Source organism: Taudactylus pleione, unplaced genomic scaffold, assembly GCF_031769625.1.
Source record: "Taudactylus pleione unplaced genomic scaffold, aTauple2 ptg000289l, whole genome shotgun sequence".
In the NCBI taxonomy this organism is placed as follows: Eukaryota; Metazoa; Chordata; class Amphibia; order Anura; family Myobatrachidae; genus Taudactylus; species Taudactylus pleione.
The window spans coordinates 1,960,377-1,981,145 of NW_028284691.1; the positions used below are offsets into that span (position 1 = coordinate 1,960,377).

Below are 20,769 nucleotides of genomic sequence, written 5' to 3' on the forward strand. Positions count from 1 at the left end.
TGGAACTTTGTGCATTTCCTTCTGCAAGCGGACTTTAACATTGCTCTCCACCTACTCCCAATATAAACAAGTATTTGATTGTCTTTGTTTGTTTCTATTTTTAAATTACTCTCTCTTCACAATATTGTTTGCATCATTTACCTTATTTATTTATTTTATTTCTAGCGCTTGTTTTTTATATTAAATACTTTTTGAGTATTTGACTATACTGCTACTGTCAACCCAGGGGAGCACCACCAACTGTGCCTATACTTATATTACTCACAAGTTTTTTTTTTTTTCATTAATTGTGACTCATATATATTTTTTCATAGAATATTTTCCTGTGCATGATAACAGCTTTCACAGATTGCCAGAGTGGTAAGTTAATGAGAGCCCATAGGAGTAGTATTAATTTAAATGACCTAACAGAAATCCAGCAAGTAAATTTGAACGTGAACACAATGGGGCTGACGCTGGATTTATTGAGCTTATCTTGTGTATTTTCAAACTGTGCATGCTCTGGAACTGAGGAGCTGATTCAGACTCGGACGCTAAGAAGCGTTTGCTCGTAGCTGCCGATGGTTCGCATTGTGAGCATGCGTATGCATCGCAATGCGCGTGCGCAAATTACTGTGAAAGATCGGGAAGCGTTCGCTCGCCCAGCATAGACAGCCCAGCTGAATGAGTCACAGGTCAAGCCGTTTGTGGGTGGTAACAGGGGCAGCCCACTAGAAAAGGGGGAGTGGAGGTGCGAATGCAGGCGTGTCTGAGAGTCTTAACGCTGTTTCAGAGGCGTGCATAATTAACAGGCAGCGTCATAGTACACGTCATCTGGTTGTATTTCACTCTGAAGTGATCGCAGTGCTTGCGGCAGGGTATTGTTAACCTCAAGCACTGCGATCGCATCCGATGGTCCTCGATGTATCGGTGGTTACATACACTTCCTGGAGATGACTTGCGCAAGTGAGCGTCTTAAGACAGGCAGTTGGGCGTCTGCATACACAAAGTGATCGCACACCAAGGCATAGTGGGCATGCTAATGCCTTGCTGTTTGCCGTTGATGCCTTGCTAGGAGTGCGCTGGATATGCATACGCTGGGTGCGAGCGGGTCTGAATGAGCTCCTGAGTGCACACATGTACTGGTGATGCAGTTCACTTGCTTCTACACTTTCTCATGAGTTCATGGACGGCTGGAATATAGATTACACCTAGTACTGTATATGGCTGGTGCAAGAGCGCATTCGCGATGATGGTTAGTATCAGGCCAAGCATACAGACAGAGAGCAGGCACACTGCAAGATGTGTGCAACTCTGTATAAGGCTAAATGTATTTATTTTTTCTGTTTATGTGAATACGGAAGCATATAGGGCTTAATTCAGAGGCGGCCGTACGGTCTACGACCGCACGGCCGCCTCGATGTTTGGCCAGTGCGCATGCGCACGAGGGAGCCGGCTCCCTCGTGCGCATGCGTGAGACCCGCTACGACCGACAGCGCCGGTCGTAGCGGGTCTCTTTCCAAAGGGGGCGAGCTGTCGAGGTTGATTGACAGCTCGCCCCGTTTGGAAGGCGGGCTGTGTAAACCCACAGCCTAACGACCGAAACAGAGGTGGGCGGTCAGGATGCAAGCGGCCGCCCAGTTTCTGAGCGACCGCTTGCATCCTCCTACCGCGTCTGAATGAGGCCCATAGACCCGACTGCCATCTTAATCTGCCTCACACTCAATGCTATGTATATTAATTAGTACATACCGTTTCTCCAGCAACTGCTGTATAGTGAGATAAGCCCAGAGTCTCTCTGTGAAGTCACCAAAGATGTATTCCTGCTGTTTCCGTACATCGTCCTTTTCTTGCAGCTGAACATTTACAGTATATTTTAGGGATTTATCAGCCTATTCAAACAAAATAATTAGTATGGAATATATACATGAAGGCCAGTGGAGTGAAAAATTCTGCATTTTAATGATGTAGTGTAACTACTAGTCCTCACACTTACATGTAAACCTACAGTGTGTACATACAGATGCTCCCGCTTATACTGTGTGCCTCACTGTGCATGGAAAACATGACACTCTGAAAGTATACGCACTTCCCTTTTGAGGATAATCTGATGACCCTACTCATTAAATCACAGTAATCTTAGTATGAAACTTTAACTATCAATACAGCAAAGACTCAAGGAAGTGTCATATCCCTGTGTATTAAACTGTACACATCTGCAATTTACTGGCATTGTATGGTCATAGAACCTCATTTAGAGTTGAATGTATTTGCAACCCAAGCTGATCAAGAAAAAGATACACTTTTGAGTGTATGTTGAGTTGGACATATCAATAGATGCATACAAAACAAGTAGAAGTAATAGTATCTAGAGATGAGCGAGTTCGGTTTTCAGAGATCCGAACCCACCCGAATTTTGTAGATGCGAGTCGGATCCAAACCGGCTCAGATGTTCCCGCCTTGCTCGGATCTCTCAAATCGAGGCAAAACCATAGAGACGAAATCTCGCCGCTCTGGAGCTTTCGTCTCTATATATAGAGGACGCGGCGGTCTCCATTTCACTCCAGCTGTGGAGACTGAACAGGGAGGGTGGGTAGTGTAGGGCTGGGGAGAGGTGCTGTTCTGTCTACTGTGTCCATCTGGGCTGGTGCTGTCTGCTATGCTGTCTGCTGTGTCCATCTGGGCCCAAGTTCTGGATCCCCCAAAAAATAAAAATATATATTTTTTGTGTAATATATATTTGTCTGTGTGCGTGTTAGGCTTAACCGCACAAGATCTAGCAAGTCGGCAATGCAACCTAGTGCTGCCCGACTCCAGTTGTCATCAATCTGTGCTCTGGGCCAAAGTTCTGGAGCTGGAAAAAAAATAAAAACATATTGTCTTTTTTTTCAAATAATTGTTTGTGTATCTGTGCGTGTTAGGCCTAGCTGCACAAGATCTAGCAAGTCGGCAACGTAACCTAGTGCTGTCTGACTCCAGTCATCATCAATCTGTGCTCTGAGCCCAAGTTGTCGACCAGCAAAAAAAAAAAACAGTGTATTTTTTTGTAATTTTTTTTCTGTGTGCGCAGAACTGCAGGTGTGTGAATTTTGTAACCACACTTTGGCTAAACTATTGGTGCTTGTGACACTAATTCAAGACCGCAGAAATTATGGAGGGCTGTCACATGACAGGAGAGCAAGGCCAGGAACCACATGTTGTAGCTGCCGCCAGCAGTGCAAGGACATCAACTTCCTCGTCCTCTATGAAGCCCCATGCCCTAGGGCTTAAGTCATGCCATCGATATGGTAAAGCTACTTTTACTGAAGTTAAGAAAAAAAAATTTTAAGGAAATTTGCCTTTAGATAAACAAAAATTTGGCAATATGCCATTCACTACATGAATTGGCAAGGAAAGGATAAGGCCTTGGCCTTTCTTTATTAAGACTGCTGGTTCTGATTCTGATAGGCCTTCGGAAAAAACAACTGTGTGCCCTGAGAAATCGAAATCACAAATCCCCGAGGAGAGTGCAAGTGTGTCCTCGGTTGCCATGTGTGAGCCAGACCTAAATACTAGTGTACTGGAGGATCCTCCAAGTTCCAACATTTGTGTGACCTCTGTAAATGTGGGGAAGGGCAGTCAACATCTTGCAGACGTAGTCAGTGAGGATGCTTCTGTGGAATTGCACATGGAGGAGGAGGATATTTTGGTAGTTGAAGGTGCTAAGGATGATGAGGATGTCCTTTTTGTAAGTAAGGCAACAGCTATTGCCCATGGATTGAAAAAGCCAAAGCCCATTGTTGTCATGCCGGTGCAAAAGACAAAAAAATCCACTTCTCACGTGTGGAATTACTTCCACCCCAATCTGGACAACAGTTGTCAAGCTATATGTAACCATTGCAATACAAGAGTAAGTAGAGGGAGGGACCTAAAACACCTAAGAACCTCCTCCTTGTTACGTCACTTGGAGAGCATTCATCAAATATCAAAGTGTATGTCGCCAAGTTTCAAAACTCAAAACGTAACAAGTCCAATGTCACCTACCTGCTCCCTCTCTTTGGGATCCAAGCACCTTCAATCTCCAACACCAACACCTGCATCATCATCAACATCCTCATTCGTGATCGGAAGTAATTAAAAAAACCAATTGATTATTAAACAGTCCTTTGATAGAGAAAGTAAGTATAACAGCTGTCACCCAGTTTCACAGCGGATCACTAACACCATGACGGCTGTGCTAGTATTAGATGGTGAAATAATCAGCCACCAGTTCTTGCTAATGATAAAAAGAAAGCCAAAAAAGCAACGTCTTGAGTGTGGAATTATTTTAATCTAAATTCTGACAACAGTTGTGAAGGCATCTGTTCCATTTGTAAAGCCAAAGTTAGCAGAGGAAGGGAAGTTAACCATCTAGGCACCTCCTCCCTGTTACGTCATTTGCAGCAAGTTCATTCAATTTGGTTAAAAGAATTATAATTTGTAAGTTAATAACAAGCAGTCCAGTATCAGCTACCAGCAGTTTGGACCAGCACATGCAATCTCCACCACCAACACCCTCCTTAATAATTGAAGGTAGTCCTTCCAAAAAATGTTTTGTGGGGGCCCAAACAAACCAAGGAGTTCAACCACGAAAGTGTCAGTCCTAGTGGATAAAGTGCTTGGTTTGTTAAACTGTGCATGTCCTTTTTAATATCCCACATAAGAGTAGGTGGGAGGAACAATTCCATCTTGCACCTCTTTCCTTTACATTTGGCACAATTTGGGGCATTGCCGACTGACATTATTATAGTTTATTAAACTGCCATCTGTCTGCCACTGCTGTGTGGCAATGTTTCATAGATGTCCTATATTTTTTTAAACTGCCGTGCATTTGTGCTGCTGCCCTGTTGCTTACTTTAGCCAGCCAGCTCGCTGCAGCCTTTGGCCTGTATTGGTGAAAAATAGTGAAATCAATATTGTGAGCTGTGAGGTGGGTAAAAATGCCTAGAAATGTCTGAAATTATTGTTATTAAGGTTAATAATACTAGAGGAACAAAATTATATGGTTTTAGCTGTTTATATCATTTTTTGGAAAAAATATAGATCCAAAACCTAAAAACAAAACACCAAGGAAAAAAATCCAAAACCAGATTCAGATCCAAAACCAGGGGAGATCTAGATCCAAAACCAAGACCAAAACACGGGGGTGGGCGCACATCTCCAGTAGTATCCTTTATTTATATAGTGCCACAAGGTTTTCTAGTGCCTTATAAAGTACATGAGCAGAAACAGTACAAACAAATTAATAAATGCAAAAGACTGAGGGGAATATTTACTAAAGTTCGGGTTTTTAGAAGTGGAGATGTTGCCCATATCAAACAATCAGATTCTACTTAACATTCTAGCACCTCTAGATGATAATAGCTAGAATCTGATTGGTTGCAATGGGCAACATCTCCACTTTATACCAGCACTTTAGTAAATATACCCCTTATAGTACAAAACATTGCAGACCATGGGATACAAGCTATATTAGCATTGCCTAATACACAGTGATGTTACCCACAGAAGTGATGCTGGATGTTGAACCCAAAGGTTTGGCGCCACTGTAGTAAATGCTAACTTTATACTAGGGAATTAAAAAGAAAGGTAGAATATGCTCTGAGATGGATAAATATACTAAATAGAATATACCTACTAATAGGAACGGATGTAGTCTTCTGTAGACTCTGTAATACCCCTTTTACACCGGAGCTAAAACCCGGGTTATTGCAGGGTTAACTCGGGCAGCTCCCTGGTGTAAAAGGGGAGAGGGTTAGATCGCCGGGTTGAGTGACCCGGCAATCCAACCCAGGTACACAGCAGGGTTTAACACGGGCCTAGCCCGTGAGACCCTGCTATGAGAACAGCGCACTCCGAGTCACAATGACCTGGAGTGCGCTGCAAGCCGGCCAATTGGTCCAGCTTCAGTGGCGCTTGGAGATGACATCATCTCCAAGCGTCCACTTTCATGCCGGGAAAGCCGGGTCTATGCAGACCCGACTCCAGTTTGAGCGGCGCCGACTCGGGTATATCCCGAGTCGTCGCCGGCAAAATTCCGGGTCTGATCTGGATAGGAACTCTGTTCCAACTCCGGGTCAGACCCGGAATTTAGGTGGAAAAGGGGTATTACAGAATTTACTGTTCATGTGTAAATATTCTGGAAGATGGCGCCTGCGCCATGTTTTAATTAAATCTGTGGTGCAGATCTCTGGAAATACGGCACTTGTTGCCGGTGATATCTGTGGCGCCGACGGAGAGGTAAGTATTGTGAATGGGTGCCATGGGGCCCTTGTGCACCCATTTATAGATACGCCCGTGCCTACGCAATAAGTTACATAGAAAAGTTAAGTTCCTGCCAAATGGAATATTTAACACTAGGACAAATTTCCTCTACACCAGGAAGCAGACCAGCATTACTACTAGGGACAAGGAAGGCTTTCTGAATTGAAGTAGCTACCACAATAAGAGTCTATTTTCTACAATAACCATATGGAAGGGCACATTAATTGTACCCTGGCCACCTTAGATTGGGGTATGTAATGTATCCTGGCCACCTACAAACCTGTTCTGTATTATAGACAAGCCACCAAGACAGCTTCTATATTTTAAACTAGCCAACAAAACTGTGGTGTTCATTGTACACTAGCAACAAAAAACGGGGATGGAACTCCAAACTAACTTACAAGAGCAGAGGTTTTTTTTTTGTATACCCAAGCCACCAGAGAATCGAGTCTGTATTGTATAATTTTGAATGACGTTTATCTTTTTTTTAGTATTTCTGTATAGTATAAATCAGGGGTTCTCAATTTCTGTCTTCAAGTAGCACCAACAATCATGCACAGATGAGTTAAACTAGTTTGCTGGGTCAGTAATTATCCCATCTGCTTCCACAGACAGAAATCCTGAATACATGACCTGTTGGAAAACTTGAGGGTTGAGGTTGAGAACTACTGGTATAAATAATTAAAATAATCAAGGGGAGAAATGAATATGTGCAATATCTATTTTGTTGTGCAGTATTTAGCCTTACCATACTGTCCATTTAAACTGGGACACTCATGAATTACACAGGTTCTGTGGCTGATTAAAACCAGGTGAAATGTAGGCTTGAAGTCGGCCACCCATAGGACCTGTGTAATTCATGAGTGTCCCGGTTTAAAGGGATAGTATGGTAAGCCTAGTTGTATTGTGTATTTAGTTACATAAAGACAGGAAAACATGTTCTATCAAATATAGCTCATAATATGTACTTACCCCTTCTGCCTGTACATCTACAATAAATGAGTTCAAGTTGTTATCGGTTAATCGTCCGGCAACCACGATTTCATCACCCTCAAAGTAATGCCTGAAGCTGTTCTGCGTGAGGTCAGCTACGGAATTCTCAGAATACTGCATCTCAATGTCCAGCAATGTTGGGTTTGCAACTTCCCTATAAAACCCCTAAGGTTAGAACAAAACAAAAATATATATTTATTTTGGTTGATTGATGGCACCTATACAGGGGTGTATCTAGGGATCCAAGTGCCCCTGGCAATATAATGGACTGGCGCCCCCCCATGCAGTGGCCCCAGTAGTAACCCTCCTGTAGCAATCCCCCTATGCTGCATTGCCCCCAGTAGTCCCCCCTATACAGTGCCCCCAGTAGTAGACCCCAGTTGTAGTCCCCCCTATACAGTGCCCCCAGTAATAGCAATCCCCCTAAATTGCCCCCAGTAGTGGCCACCCCCCTAAATTGTCCCCAATAGTGGCCTCCACTATACAGAGCCCCCAGTAGCAGGCACCCCCCATAAAGTGCCCCCAATAGCGGCCACCCCCTATTTCAGTGCCCCCAGTAGTGGCCACCCCTATAGAGTGCCCCCAGTAGTGGCCACCCCTATACAGAGCCCCCAGTAGTGGGCACTCCCCCATAAATTGCACCCAGTAGCAGCCACCCCCTATTTCAGTGCCCCCCCTACACACACACACAAAGAAAAAAATATATAACTTACCTGATCCCCGCTCCGTACGCGACCGCCGCTGTCCAGTCAGAGTCCCGCCCGCTCTTCTCCTGCATGGGAGAAACGTCATATGTCATGACGTCCCTCCCATCACATGCTGTGGGGGGAGCCGGCACACGGAGCTCATTATTGAGCTCCAGCCGGCTCCCTCCGCGGACGACGCAGCAGCAAATGAGAGTCTGTCTGACTCTCATTAGCTGGCTGCTATTACAAACACACAGCCGCCGCCGGTGGCTGTGTGTTTGTAATCGGTGTAGGGCAGACCGCTCTGGCCGGGGGACTTGTCCACCCCTTGGCTGCTGGTGGCACTGCCGGGCGGTGCCCCCCCTTTGGTGGGCGCCCCTGGCGAGTGCCATCCTGGCCAATGGGTAGATACGCCCCTGCACCTATATAATACATTAAGTACAATTATGTATATTCAGCCCTTTCCCTAACAAATAGTGGACAAACTACTGAGATACTGGAGATCATTTAGGAAGAGCAAATACCCACTGGTACATAAAGCGCTTTGTACCATACTTGCCAACTCTCCCTGATGAGACTCCCTGAAATAGTAGCAGTCTCCCTGAAGAGACTAGCAATCTCCCTGATTGTGCCTTACTCCCATTATGTAGCTGTTATATAGTTGGAAATACAGAGATATATAGAATCAAATGGGATCATTAGTATCACTTCCCTGCATTGGGTATTAGGCACAATGATCCCTATGGCTACATACATTTTCTGAAAAGTTTCAGTGTGTATTCATCAACGAGAAGATTGTACTGTTACAGGGTCAGCATAATTCCACATGAGGTAAATGTGGAATATCCATATCTCCCAGGTTTGGCAGAGCAAAGGCATTAGGGATGTGTAATGTCCAGTTCAGGTGTTGCCTCAATCAGAATCTAGAAGGCAGCTGATTACAGACATCTGCGTGAGGCTGGTTTAAGAACTGCAGAGACACTGGGGAAACTGAGCCTGACGGTGAGATAGTTGCTCAGTTTATAGGCCCGGGGGTGACTAGTGTTGGGGATCCTGGACCTGCAAGTCCACCCTAGAAAGTATTGCTGTTTGGAAGACCGTGTAACATCTTGTCTGTGAAACTGCCATATCCTGTATACCTGCCTGTGGTGAGCAATAAAGCTACTGATGGATTTTACCCGGTCTATGTGATCCTTGTCACAATACTAACTGCTTTGGGGCTCATTTACATGTGGCTATAAATCAATTTTATGACACGCTCCTCAGACACGCCAACTTTACCGCAGCGCTCATAGCTGATGCTGGCACAATCTCCCTGAAATGCATTTTCAAAAGTAGGCAAGTATGCTTTGTACCTGGGAAGACAGCACTATTACCCTAATTTTCCCCCATTTAATATAAAAATGACTTGAGGTTCTGTAATTGCCTCATTGACAGCAGCAGGTCACATTTTCTGTTTCAGCACCAGTTTCCCTTCTTGTACGTACCAGTTGTCTTAGTTTGTGAAAGTGTATTATTTTATGAATTAGGACAGTGGCATTTACAGATGACCAGGCATTTGCACAAGCAGAGGGTGGAGTGAAGGCGATTATAACAAAGTACAGAGTAGGTACATCAGTGTTCCTCTTTTTGTAAAGAGCAACATTTAGTGCAAATTACATTGTCTTCTGCAAATTGAGAAAAATATAAAATAAGGGTGAAGAGGGTGCATTGTTAGGGTTGTTCCTTGCTGTACAGAAAACGGCAGTCTTTGGGCCTCAACCTATACTTTTAGTAGGACACAATTTGCACCTCCATATTGCACTTTGGAGAAATGCATTTCCAGGTATATGCAGGGACACTGAAGGGAAGGGGGCAGGAACAAACAGTTTTTACAGGGAAGGGATGGGGGGGTTATATATATTAGAGATGTGTGGGTCCAGTTCCCAGAGAACCGGAAATAGACAAATTTAGTTTGGAATCACTTTGGAGTTGCAAGTCGAACCGAGTCCCGTTTCGCTTCTGCAGTCAATTCGGAACTCAGATTTTAAAACCAAACTCCAGTTTCGGATTGCATGTAAACATATACAAACTTCATGATTTTAGCTTTCTAATTATTTAAAAAAAAAATACAGATACAAAACACGTGAGGGTGGTTTTGCAAAACTAAAACCAAAACACGAAGTTGAATCCGGATCCAAAATCAAAACCAATATACAGGGGGGGGGGGGGCGCGTACATCCCATATACATTGTGTATATATATATATATATACACTAGGGGTGAGCGGGTTCGGATTTCTGAAATCCGAGCCCCCCCGATCCGGGTCAGGCTCGACTTTTCCCGCCTGACTCAGATCTGAAATCGAGGCAAAACGTCATCATCCCGCCTTCCGGGTCTCGCGGGTTTTGGATCCTATATAAGGTACCCGCGTCGGCGCCATTTTCTCACTCGGTTGTGGACAGTGAAGAGGGAGGGTGGGAGTTAGGGCTGGCTGGGCTGTGTAGTGTAGTGTAGTGCAGTGTAGTGTTGTGCTGTGCTGTGCTGTGCTGCTGTTGTCCATAGGGGCTGTGTCCACTCCTCCAAAGACCATAGGGGCTGGCTGTGTTGTGCTGTGCTGCTGTTGTCCATAGGGGCTGTGTCCACTCCTCCAAAGTCCATAGGGGCTGGCTGTGTTGTGCTGTGCTGCTGTTGTCCATAGGGTCTGTGTCCACTCCTTCAAAGTCCATAGGGGCTGGCTGTGTTGTGCTGTGCTGCTGTTGTCCATAGGGGCTGTGTCCACTCCTCCAAAGTCCATAGGGGCTGGCTGTGTTGTGCTGTGCTGCTGTTGTCCATAGGGGCTGTGTCCACTCCTCCAAAGTCCATAGGGGCTGGCTGTGTTGTGCTGTGCTGCTGTTGTCCATAGGGTCTGTGTCCACTCCTCCAAAGTCCATAGGGGCTGGCTGGACTGTGTTGTGCAGTTAGTTGTCCATAGGGGCTGTGTCCACTCCAAAGTCCTGTGCAGAGTCCCAGTCCTAAAGGGGTGCTGTAGTGTTGTCCAGGGGGTGCTCTGTCCATCAGGGGTGCTCCCCCCAAGTGCAACAAAAGATAAAATATTTTCTGTGTTTGTGAATTGTGTGCGCAGTAGCCGCACGTGCATCAACAAAGTAGTGCCAAGCGTGCGTCTGTGTCATAAGTAAAGGGCCGGCTGGCTTGACCGTTAAAAGGTGCTGTAACCCCCAAAGTACACTCCAAACAAAATAAAATAATATTTTCTGTGTTTGTGAATTGTGTGCGCAGTAGCCGCACGTGCATCAACAAAGTAGTGCCAAGCGTGCGCCTGTGTCCCATAAATAAAGGGCCGGCTGGATTGACCGCTAAAGGGTGCTGTAACCCCCAAAGGGCACTCCAAACAAAATAAAAAAATATATTTTTGTGTGTTTGTGAATTGTGTGCACTGTGGCTGCACGTGCATCAACAAAGGAGCAGCGCCAAGCGTGCGCCTGTGTCCCATAAGTAAAGGGCTGGCTGGCTCATTTCTTAAAGGGTGGTGTAACCCACAAAGTGCACTACTCTCAGCAAAAATAAAAAAATATTTTCTGCGTTTGTGTGCGCCTTAGCCACACGTATATATCAATATAACATAAAAGGAGGACCAAACTTTCTCCGCTAAAAATAAAATAGGGAAAGATCAAGAACCACTTCCTCCTAGTGCTGTTGCTGCTGCTGGGAGTTGTTCATCATCACAGAGAGGAAGTAGGAACACCACTACTTTTACTAAACAATTGACTCTCCAACAGTCCCTAGCGAGGAGGATGAAGTACAACAGCAGTCATCCTGAAGCAAAACATATAACTGAGGCCTTGACTGCTATGTTGGTGTTAGACGTGCGTCCAGTATCCGCCATTAGTGCAGTAGGATTTAGACAATTGATGGAGGCAGTGTGTCCCCGGTTCCAAATCCCGTCTAGATTCCACATGTATCCTCAAGCGTGCGTCTGTCTGTAAAAGGGTGGTGTAACCCTCAAAGTGCGCTCCACAAACAATAAAAAATTCTTTTTTTTCTGTCTTTGTGAATTGTGTGCACTGTAGCTGCACGTGCATCAACAAAGGAGCAGCGCCAAGCGTGCGCCTGTGTCCCATAAGTCTGTTAAAGGGTGGTGTAGCCCCCAAAGTGCTCCAAAAAATAAAAAACATTTTTTTTTCTGTGTTTGTGACTTGTGTGCGATGTAGCCGCACGTGCATCAACACAGTAGCAGCGCCAAGCATGCGCCTGTGTCATAAGTCAAGGGCCGGTTTGGACATCTGGTCCGGACTGAAGGACGTGCCAACAATTTCTGACAAGTCTGTCACTGCATATGATACTGTCCTCAAAGCAGCAGCGACAAGCGTGCGTCTGTCTGTTAAAGGGTGGTGTAACCCTCAAAGTGTGCTCCACAAACAATAAAAAAATTCTTTTTTTTTCTGTCTTTGTGAAATGTGTGGGCTGTATCCACACTTGCATCCTTAAAGCAGCAGCGACAAGTGTGCATCTGTCTGTTAAAGGGTGGTGTAACCCTCAAAGTGCGCTCCACAAACTATAAAAAAATTCTTCTTTTTTTTTCTGTCTTTGTGAAATGTGTGGGCTGTAGCCGCACCTGCATCCTCAAAGCAGCAGCGACAAGCATGCGTCTGTCTGTTAAAGAATTACATCGGTGACAGCATCCAAGTAGGCGTGTCAGACAGTCCGTACCTGTACTGGCAGCGAAAGGCGTAGGAGGTTGCTTCCACAAAATGTGGAGAAGATGATGTTCATAAAATGAATTATCAACTCTTCCAGGGAGACCAGCCTCCAGAACGTACAGAGGGACCTGTGGTTGTGGATTCCAGCGGGGAAGAATTAATACTCTGTGAGGATGAGGATGTACACAACACTGAAGAGGGTGAGGAATCGGTGGATGAGGAGGATGAGGACGACATCTTGCCTCCGTAGAGCCAGTTTGTGCAGGGACAGATTAATTGCCAGCTTGTTTTGTGGGGGCCCAAACGAACCAATCATTTCAGCCACAGTCGTGTGGCAGACCCTGGCGCTGAAATGTTTGGTTTGTTAAAGTGTGCATGTCCTGTTTATACAACATAAGGGCGGGTGGGAGGGCCCAAGGACAATTCCATCTTGCACCTCTTTTTTTTCTTTGAATGATGTACTGTTTGGGGCCTAGTTTTTCAAACTGCCATCCTGTCTGCCACTGCAGTGTCACTCCTAGATGGACCACGTGTTTGTGCCGCCCACTCGTATCTCTTAGCATAGTCATCCAGCTACCTCGGTGTAACCTTTTGGACATAAAAACACTATTGTGAGGTGTTCAGAATAGACTGGAAATGAGTGGAAATTGAGGTTAATAATAGCATAGGAGCAGAAAAACACACAAATTCTGTGATTTTAGCTGTTTTTATGTTTTTTAAAAAAAAAATACAGATCCAAAACACAAAACCCAGAACCCAAAACACGGAAGGGTGGTTTTGGCAAAACCAATCCAGATCCAAAACACGAAGAAAGATCCAGATCCAAAACCAAAACACAAAACACGAAAAGTGGCCGGTGCACACCCCTAATATACACACTGCATATACACACACAAGCATATATACACACGTATATGTCACACATTCTGTACATTACACACACACACACTTACCTTGCAGCAGTTGTGGATGGGGATGAGACCAGTCACAATGTCATTAGGTCCATCCTTCTAGCATCAAAATGCAGCAATTTGCAGGTCAATCGGGAGGGGATGGGACCAAATCAACCGATTCTAATGGAATTGCGTCATATCAGCTCCGGCTCCTCCCAATGTGAATTTCTGCATACAGCCGTGAGGGGCGGGGCTTAATAATATGGTGCCCGCTCTCGCATCTGCTAGGGGGGGTACCAGGTACTCAGAAACCCCCCCTGTGTGTGCAAATACTAATAACCCAAACCCAGGCCTCTGTAGAAGCTGGAAGTGCAGAGGAGACATATCTATGCCTGTACACAGTGATGCAGCCATGTCCCTGGTGGGCACTATAAGAATGTACACCCCTACAGGGCATAGCCACACCCCATCCAGCCACAACACACACACCCAAATACTCGAGCATGTCCAATGTATTGGCAGCCGTGGATATACACCAAACAATGGGCCTGATTTAGAGCTGGATGCAATGGCGATTACGGATTCAGATCGAGAGTTTGTTTGCCATCGTGCATGCATATAAGCCACATATCCAGCGATTGCATTGCGACCACAGACCCAGAGGAATCCATCGCAAAGTGAGTGACAGGCTGTTAGCATTTGGGGGAGGTGACGGGGGTGGTCTGAAAAACGTAGGCCTGTCTGTTCGTTTGAACACCGTTTCATGGGAGTGCATAAATTAGCCCATGTGATCTCCTATGCAGCTCTGAATGTCAGGAGAGCTCCCAAGGCTGCGGCAGGTCAGACCTTTCGCAAGGGCAATATGACTGCTCGATGTACGTTGATATTACCATGATTTACACACATAAGTGACATCGTAGACATATGAGAAGGCAGCAGTGGGCGTCCTTATGCTCGGGTAAGCTTTGCAACCATTAGCATATTTTTGCAGCTGTGATGCATACGAAATCGCAGCTGCGATTGCATTAGCGTCCGTCTCTGAATCGGGCCCAATGTGGTGCAGATTTTGGCATTCCCGAAGTGGCTTCCGTGCTAACTCCGGCTCTCCAGCTTTCCTGCGGCTTCCTAGTCGCACCTTCACTACTGTGCTGCAATCGGCTCTCCAAGCTGCAGCACCAACTACCTACTCCTCTACCATCGACTCTTGCCGCACCTTCGGCACATTTACCGCACCAACAGCTTTCATGCTGTCCTCGGCTCTCCAGCTTCTTCTACGGCTTTCAAGCCGCACCAATACCACCGTGCTGCCATCGGCTCTCCAAGCCGCAGCACCGACTACCTATCCTCTTCCATCGGATGTTGCCGTATCAACAGCTTCCATGATGTACCCGGCTCTCCTGCTTCTTCTAGGGTTTTCAAGCCGCACCAATACCACTGTGCTGTCATCGGCTCTTCAAGCCGCAGAACCAACTACCTACTCCTCAACCATGGGCTCTTGCCGCACCAACAGCTTCCGTGCTGTCCCCGGGTCTTCAGCTTCTTCTATGGCTTTCAAGCCACACCAACACCAGCACAGACTACCTACTCCTCTACCATCGGCACTTGCCGCACCATCGGAACCTTTGCCACAGCATTGGCACATTTCACGCACCATCGGCTCCCAAAGCCACAGTATTACTATTAATTGTCCATCACAGGCTATTGTAGCACCATCGGCACTCAAGCCGCACCATCGGCACAGTAGCAACACCATCAGCACAGCAGCTGCACCTTTGGCACATTGGTCACACCATCGGCTCCCAAGCTGCATTTTCCCAACTATCATTTGTCCTTCCTGTACAAAGACTCCTTTCTTCTTCTGAGGATTCCAGTCGACACTCCTGTAAGCTGCTACTACTCCAAGCAGTAAGTCCAGGTGGCCGTCTAAGCAGCGGTGAGCAATTAATCTCTAAGGGAACAACAGGCGGTTGTTAGTGGTGGAAGACCTCGTAGCCTGAGGTCTAGACGGCTTACTAGGAGTGGTCACTGGAACTCTTAACACCCTTTCACCGGGTCCCCAGGCCAAAGAATTATCCCTGACCACTAGTCAGCCCAGGCCAGGAATCCAGGTGGAGGTGGGGACCCTCCCAATAAATGGGTCCCCCTCTCCAGGACACTCCAGGCCTGGGCTGATAGCCCATGGCTATCCTTGGCACCCCTGGAGCGGTGGGTGCCTGGGTTGATAGTGTAAAATGTGGTGCAAATGAAAGAAGTAAAAATATTGTCTTGGAGAACCACAAGTACCAGCATGCGGGGCATTATGGGCCCACTGGTACCTGTAGTTCACCTGCAAAAGAAATATTAAAATAAAGACAGTACACACACACCATGTGTATTAAAACATACATGCACACTCACATGCACGCTGGTTATCATACATACTCACCTAGTATCCCTGAAGCCATTCACATCCACTTGTCCAAGTAGAAATTCAAGAATACCTCTAAAACAAATTCCATACTCACCCCTTCATATGCATGGATCACATCCTCTTCATTCCAAAGTAGGCATCAATGGTCTTGGCAAAACAAAAAAATGCAATGACCCGGTCCATGAACTTAGTACTGTCCTCTAAGGACAGTACCACCCAAATGACGGCTCAGCAGTGGGATTTCACTATAGAAACCCCGTTGCTGAGTGGTCATTGGCTGTAATGTAATGTAAATCACAGAACCCTATCTGCTGACCACCAATGTCATCTATTGCTGCCTGTTCTCTGCGACTCTGGTATCCGCGGCGGTTCTACCAGTGGCTGCAACACAAATCCCAAAAGTTTGGGCAGTAGAGCAGCTTGTAATGGCTCGGAACTACTCCCTCAGTGGCCTAATAAGAGAGCTTCAACTAACAGCATTTAACACTTTGCAACTCTGAGATTTGCTAAAGGCAAACGTGGGTAAAAACACAATTCCACACTGAAGTTGATGGCAAAACACACAAATAGAAGTTAATAGACCATAAACAGAATTACAACTCACGGATTTACTAAGAATTGTTTTAAAACACAATAGAATGCAAAGAATACAATAGAAGTGCCTGTGAGCTGTGTGTGCTGCCGAAGCACTGCACAGATCATTGTGATCTGTGTAGTGATTCTGTGTGTAAATGTAAACTGTAAAGAAATGGCTAAAAATCAGAAGAAAAATGTCATGGAGTCCCCCCCAAAGCATAACCACCCGCTGACCTCTAAGTCCATTCCAGAATGGAAATTTTGGGGGGAAATGGTGTGGGGTTCCCCTATATTTCCAGTAGCTAGCACAGGGCTGAACTAGCCTGGGAGCTTACACTATAGCAGGGAGACATACAGCGTGGGGTCCCCTTGCCATAATGTAATCCAGCCCCAAACTGGTCAGCCCTGGATTGGTAATCCTTGGAGCATCAACCAGCCCTGGGCTCTTCCCTGCGTCTCTGGTGGCAGTGGGTGTGGTGGTAATAGTGTAAAAGTTTTAACTACTATTGTTCTCTACTTTGGTACTACATTCCAAGCAAGCCTACCCCACAGCATTTGCAGAACCACCAGCGCCAGCAGGTCACTAGCACCTGTACCCCTATTCATAGCCACCAGAATAGGCGGGAAAGGGGGCAGCTCACCCTCCCCCCAAGCATTTGAAAGGTGCCAGTGGAGCAGCGGCCACAGACGGTCAGGGGGCTGTGCTTTATAGCAAAAGGCTGCACGGAAGAGGAGGAGGAGGAGGTGTAATATGAGGTATTTAAGTAAAAAAAAAAAAACACACATTACACCTCTGTGCAGTGCCGTGGCTCACGCACGCTAACACTCACACTACATACCTTCTCCCTGGGGGAGGTAGGTGCCCTTCTCAAGGTAGAATCCAAGGTCTTCTTAAAATAAAAAAGCAAAATTTGCGATCCCAAACAGAAAGCTATACTGTATGCAGTATTGTGCACCGACTGACAGAACCCATGTGGCTTCCTGCACTATAGCCATGACTGGCTAAGAGTCAGACCGCTCTTTCCCAATCAGCAGGCACTGTCATAGAAAGCAAATTAGAGGAAGTAATTTCTTCTAACATTACGAAACATTGAAACTGGAATAAATCATATCTCACCAGGGATAGGTGGGTAAATTTCCAACCATTTAGTCTGTACATTTGTACTACTCTACATAGTGTACACTATATAATTTTATAATAATAAAATAATAAAAATATAATTTTTCTAGTCCCACATGTGCCAGAAACCTTCATTCTATGGATACCTTTTGAAGGGTGACTGGAACACCTACGTTATCTCAATTGGCTGCAAACCATTGTCCTTCTTCTGAAAGTGGAGTGGTGCTGGTCTTATCCATTTGGGAATCTAGACAACATGTGATGACTTCATGTGGGTGCAGTGGCACAGGTTGCCATCTTGCTAAATATTAAATATATACTGTACATGAAAAAAGAAGAACTTACCTCTAACTGCAAGGTTGCGTCTGAGTCCTCATAAATGCGTCTAGTAATCCCTGAATTCTCCAAGGCCAACTTCTCTAGAAAAGCATAATCAACTCTATGGCCGAAACCAAGAGTGTATAAAGTATATTTCCCTTGAATGGCTTTCTTTACATTCTCCTGGATTCTTGCAGGGTTAGATTCACCTTTAAGGAAAATAAAAATGTAACATATCTTAGTTCTACAGGAGTAAGAAGAATAATATTTTAGAAGACATAAATACTATTTAAAAATTTAGCTAGAGTGCATTATTTCACTATAATACAGTATAATTTACTTAGGCTGCGGAATGTTAAGGTTTACACTGATATTACATGTTTCTCCAAATTATTTTTTTCAAGAACATTTTTCAAAGTAGTGCTTCTGATCTCATGATAACTAGTACATGTCACAGTTGGTGCTAGTGAGTTACCTGTCTCAGGTGATGAACTGGAATCACTGGAGGCCGGCTGGACTGGATGGGTAACATGAACAGCTCTTTTAATATAAGAAGTGGGTAGCAGTAAGAACTGCCTTTGGTGATGAGTGACTGGAACTGGAAATTTGAAACATTGGAGTGATACCAGAAGGAACTTGGAGGGACCGGACTGAGACTGGCTGGTAGGCTGACTGAGCTGGTCGGGGTACCAGTAGATGAGCTTGCAGATGGATGGTAGCTCGGAAGCTACTTGGTGCAGCTAATGAGCCGTGAGGTGAGTGGACTTGGAGGAACCGGACTGGGACCGCCAGGAAGGCTGACTGAGCTGGTCGGGTTACTAGTAGATGGGCTTGCAGACGGATGGTACCTTGGTAGCTAATTGTTGTGGCTTGGGAAGCCGTGGGTAGATGTTGGTAACTGGGTGGCTACGTGGAGCGGCCGGATAGCCGTGGGTAGATGCTGGTAGCTGGGTAGCTACGTGGAGCAGCTGGATAGCCATGGGTGGACGCTGGTAGCTGGATGGCTACGTGGAGTGGCTGGATAGCTGTGGGAGAAGCTGGTAGCGTAGAAGCTACTTGGAGCGGCTTGGAAGCCATAGGTGAGAGATGGTAGCGTGGAAGATACTTGGTGCGGCCTGGGAGCCGTGTGGAGAAGCTGGTAGCATGGAAGCTACTTGGAGCGGCCTGGGAGCCGTAGGTGAGAGATGGTAGCATGGAAGCTACTTGGAGCGGCCTGGTAGGCGTGTGGAGAAGCTGGTAGCGTGGAAGCTACTTGGAGCAGCCTGGGAGCCATAGGTGAGAGGCTGGTAGCGTGGATAGCTGAACGCAGCAGGCTTACAGATAGCACTGGTCTAGGAACCAGCAGGAGCCTGGGACACACTGGTACTCAGAGGCACAGCTATAGCAAAAGTTGTACACCACGGGACGTAATGAGATGTTCAAGCACTGAGTGCTATTAGAGGAGGATCTATATACCTAGCATCTGGCAGCGATTGGTGGACACAGACAGGTGGTCTGGTAGTGCCATTCTGAGTGGAGCAAGGCACAACATGCAGAGGGAGTAATCATCTCTGCAGCCCTTGAGAATCAGGGCCTCACCTGTGATTTCAATTAAGACTAGCAATGCTCACAGACAGAGCAGGGTCCAGGTGATTAATCAGTGTGGGAAGGAGAGCAGTCTGCACACACAGAGATGGACAGCCTGCATTATTCAACAAGAGCAGATGTCCCAGAAGAATTACAAACACAGATCCATGAAACAGCTAGCAGAGTTAAGTCACAAAAGGTAAAAACTAGCCAGGATTGTGACAGTACCCCCCTCTTCATGGGTGGACTCTGAACACCCAAATAAATACATAGGAGAACATGAAAAAATGAGACACCCAGGAAACTGAAAAACTTTCTTCCAAACATGACATTACAGGAGCTTCAAACATAGGGACACCATCACTCTAGAAACATCTCTTTAGACATCTTCGTAATTCTTACATTTATTGGGATACCAGGAGTGGAAATTCTTCAAAGGGGATGGTTCAAGACCTTCGTCGATTCTTCTTTCTGCTGCGAGAACGTTTTGTGCTAACCAACGGACATGGGATCTCTGGTAACTCCTGTGGAAATACATGACTGGAAAGGACTGGGTCAAATGGCAGATGGTTTTCAGGGAATGGAGAATTATCATATGAAGGATCGAGTTCAGACTCCGAGTCAGTATCTAAAGGTAAAATCGAAGGTTTAGTAGGACTTGAATATTGATAGGACTCCTGGGAGGAACTAAGCGAAATATAACCAATTTTGATGGTGTTTTGGGAGGTACCTCAGTAAGAAGAGGACAAGGAGGTGGGCGCACATCTCATGTTCAGGGATGCTGATTCTATAGTGCCACTCTCCTTGGGTGCTTCGAATTCAGCACGTTGGCCCTTGAAAACTTGAGCTTGTTCGGATTTCAGGGAAGTGGAAGACTCAGCAGAGGATGATTCTTTAGTAGAACCAACAGACTGCTTGGACCGATTTTCAGAACTGAGAATTTCACTAGAATTTCATTTGTTAGGTTTAAGACCAAACTCTTTAATAACAGGTTCACTGAACGTCTATTTTTAGAAGCACAGGATCCTTAGACTCGATGAAAGGATTGGCCCAGTCCAATGCCTTACCTCTAAAGGAAGAGAGAAGGTACTTAGTAAAGTTGGTAGGAGTGATACCACAAGCTGGATCTGCTTCCATGATTGCAGCATATTGCTCCAGTAATGCAAAGTATTGCGATAAGTCCCCATCAAAATATATGCATCCTGGAGTATGCGATGAAGTTTGTGTGTTCGAGGATTGTGAAGCACATTCAGGTGCAGGGCTGGAA

General features: G+C 45.8%; 1 protein-coding gene across 1 annotated transcript in view; it reads right to left on the reverse strand.

Annotated features, from left to right (window-relative positions):
* The window catches only part of LOC148511927 (inter-alpha-trypsin inhibitor heavy chain H3-like), a 233,322-nt gene that overhangs the window by 58,837 nt on the left and 153,716 nt on the right, over positions 1 to 20,769 (reverse strand). The window contains exons 11-13 of the mRNA XM_088482493.1: positions 17,964 to 18,145; positions 7,234 to 7,419; positions 1,732 to 1,871 (exon numbers count right to left, since the gene is read on the reverse strand). Of these exons, the coding sequence (XP_088338619.1) occupies positions 1,732 to 1,871; positions 7,234 to 7,419; positions 17,964 to 18,145 (508 nt within the window). The remainder of the gene's footprint in view (positions 1 to 1,731; positions 1,872 to 7,233; positions 7,420 to 17,963; positions 18,146 to 20,769) is intronic.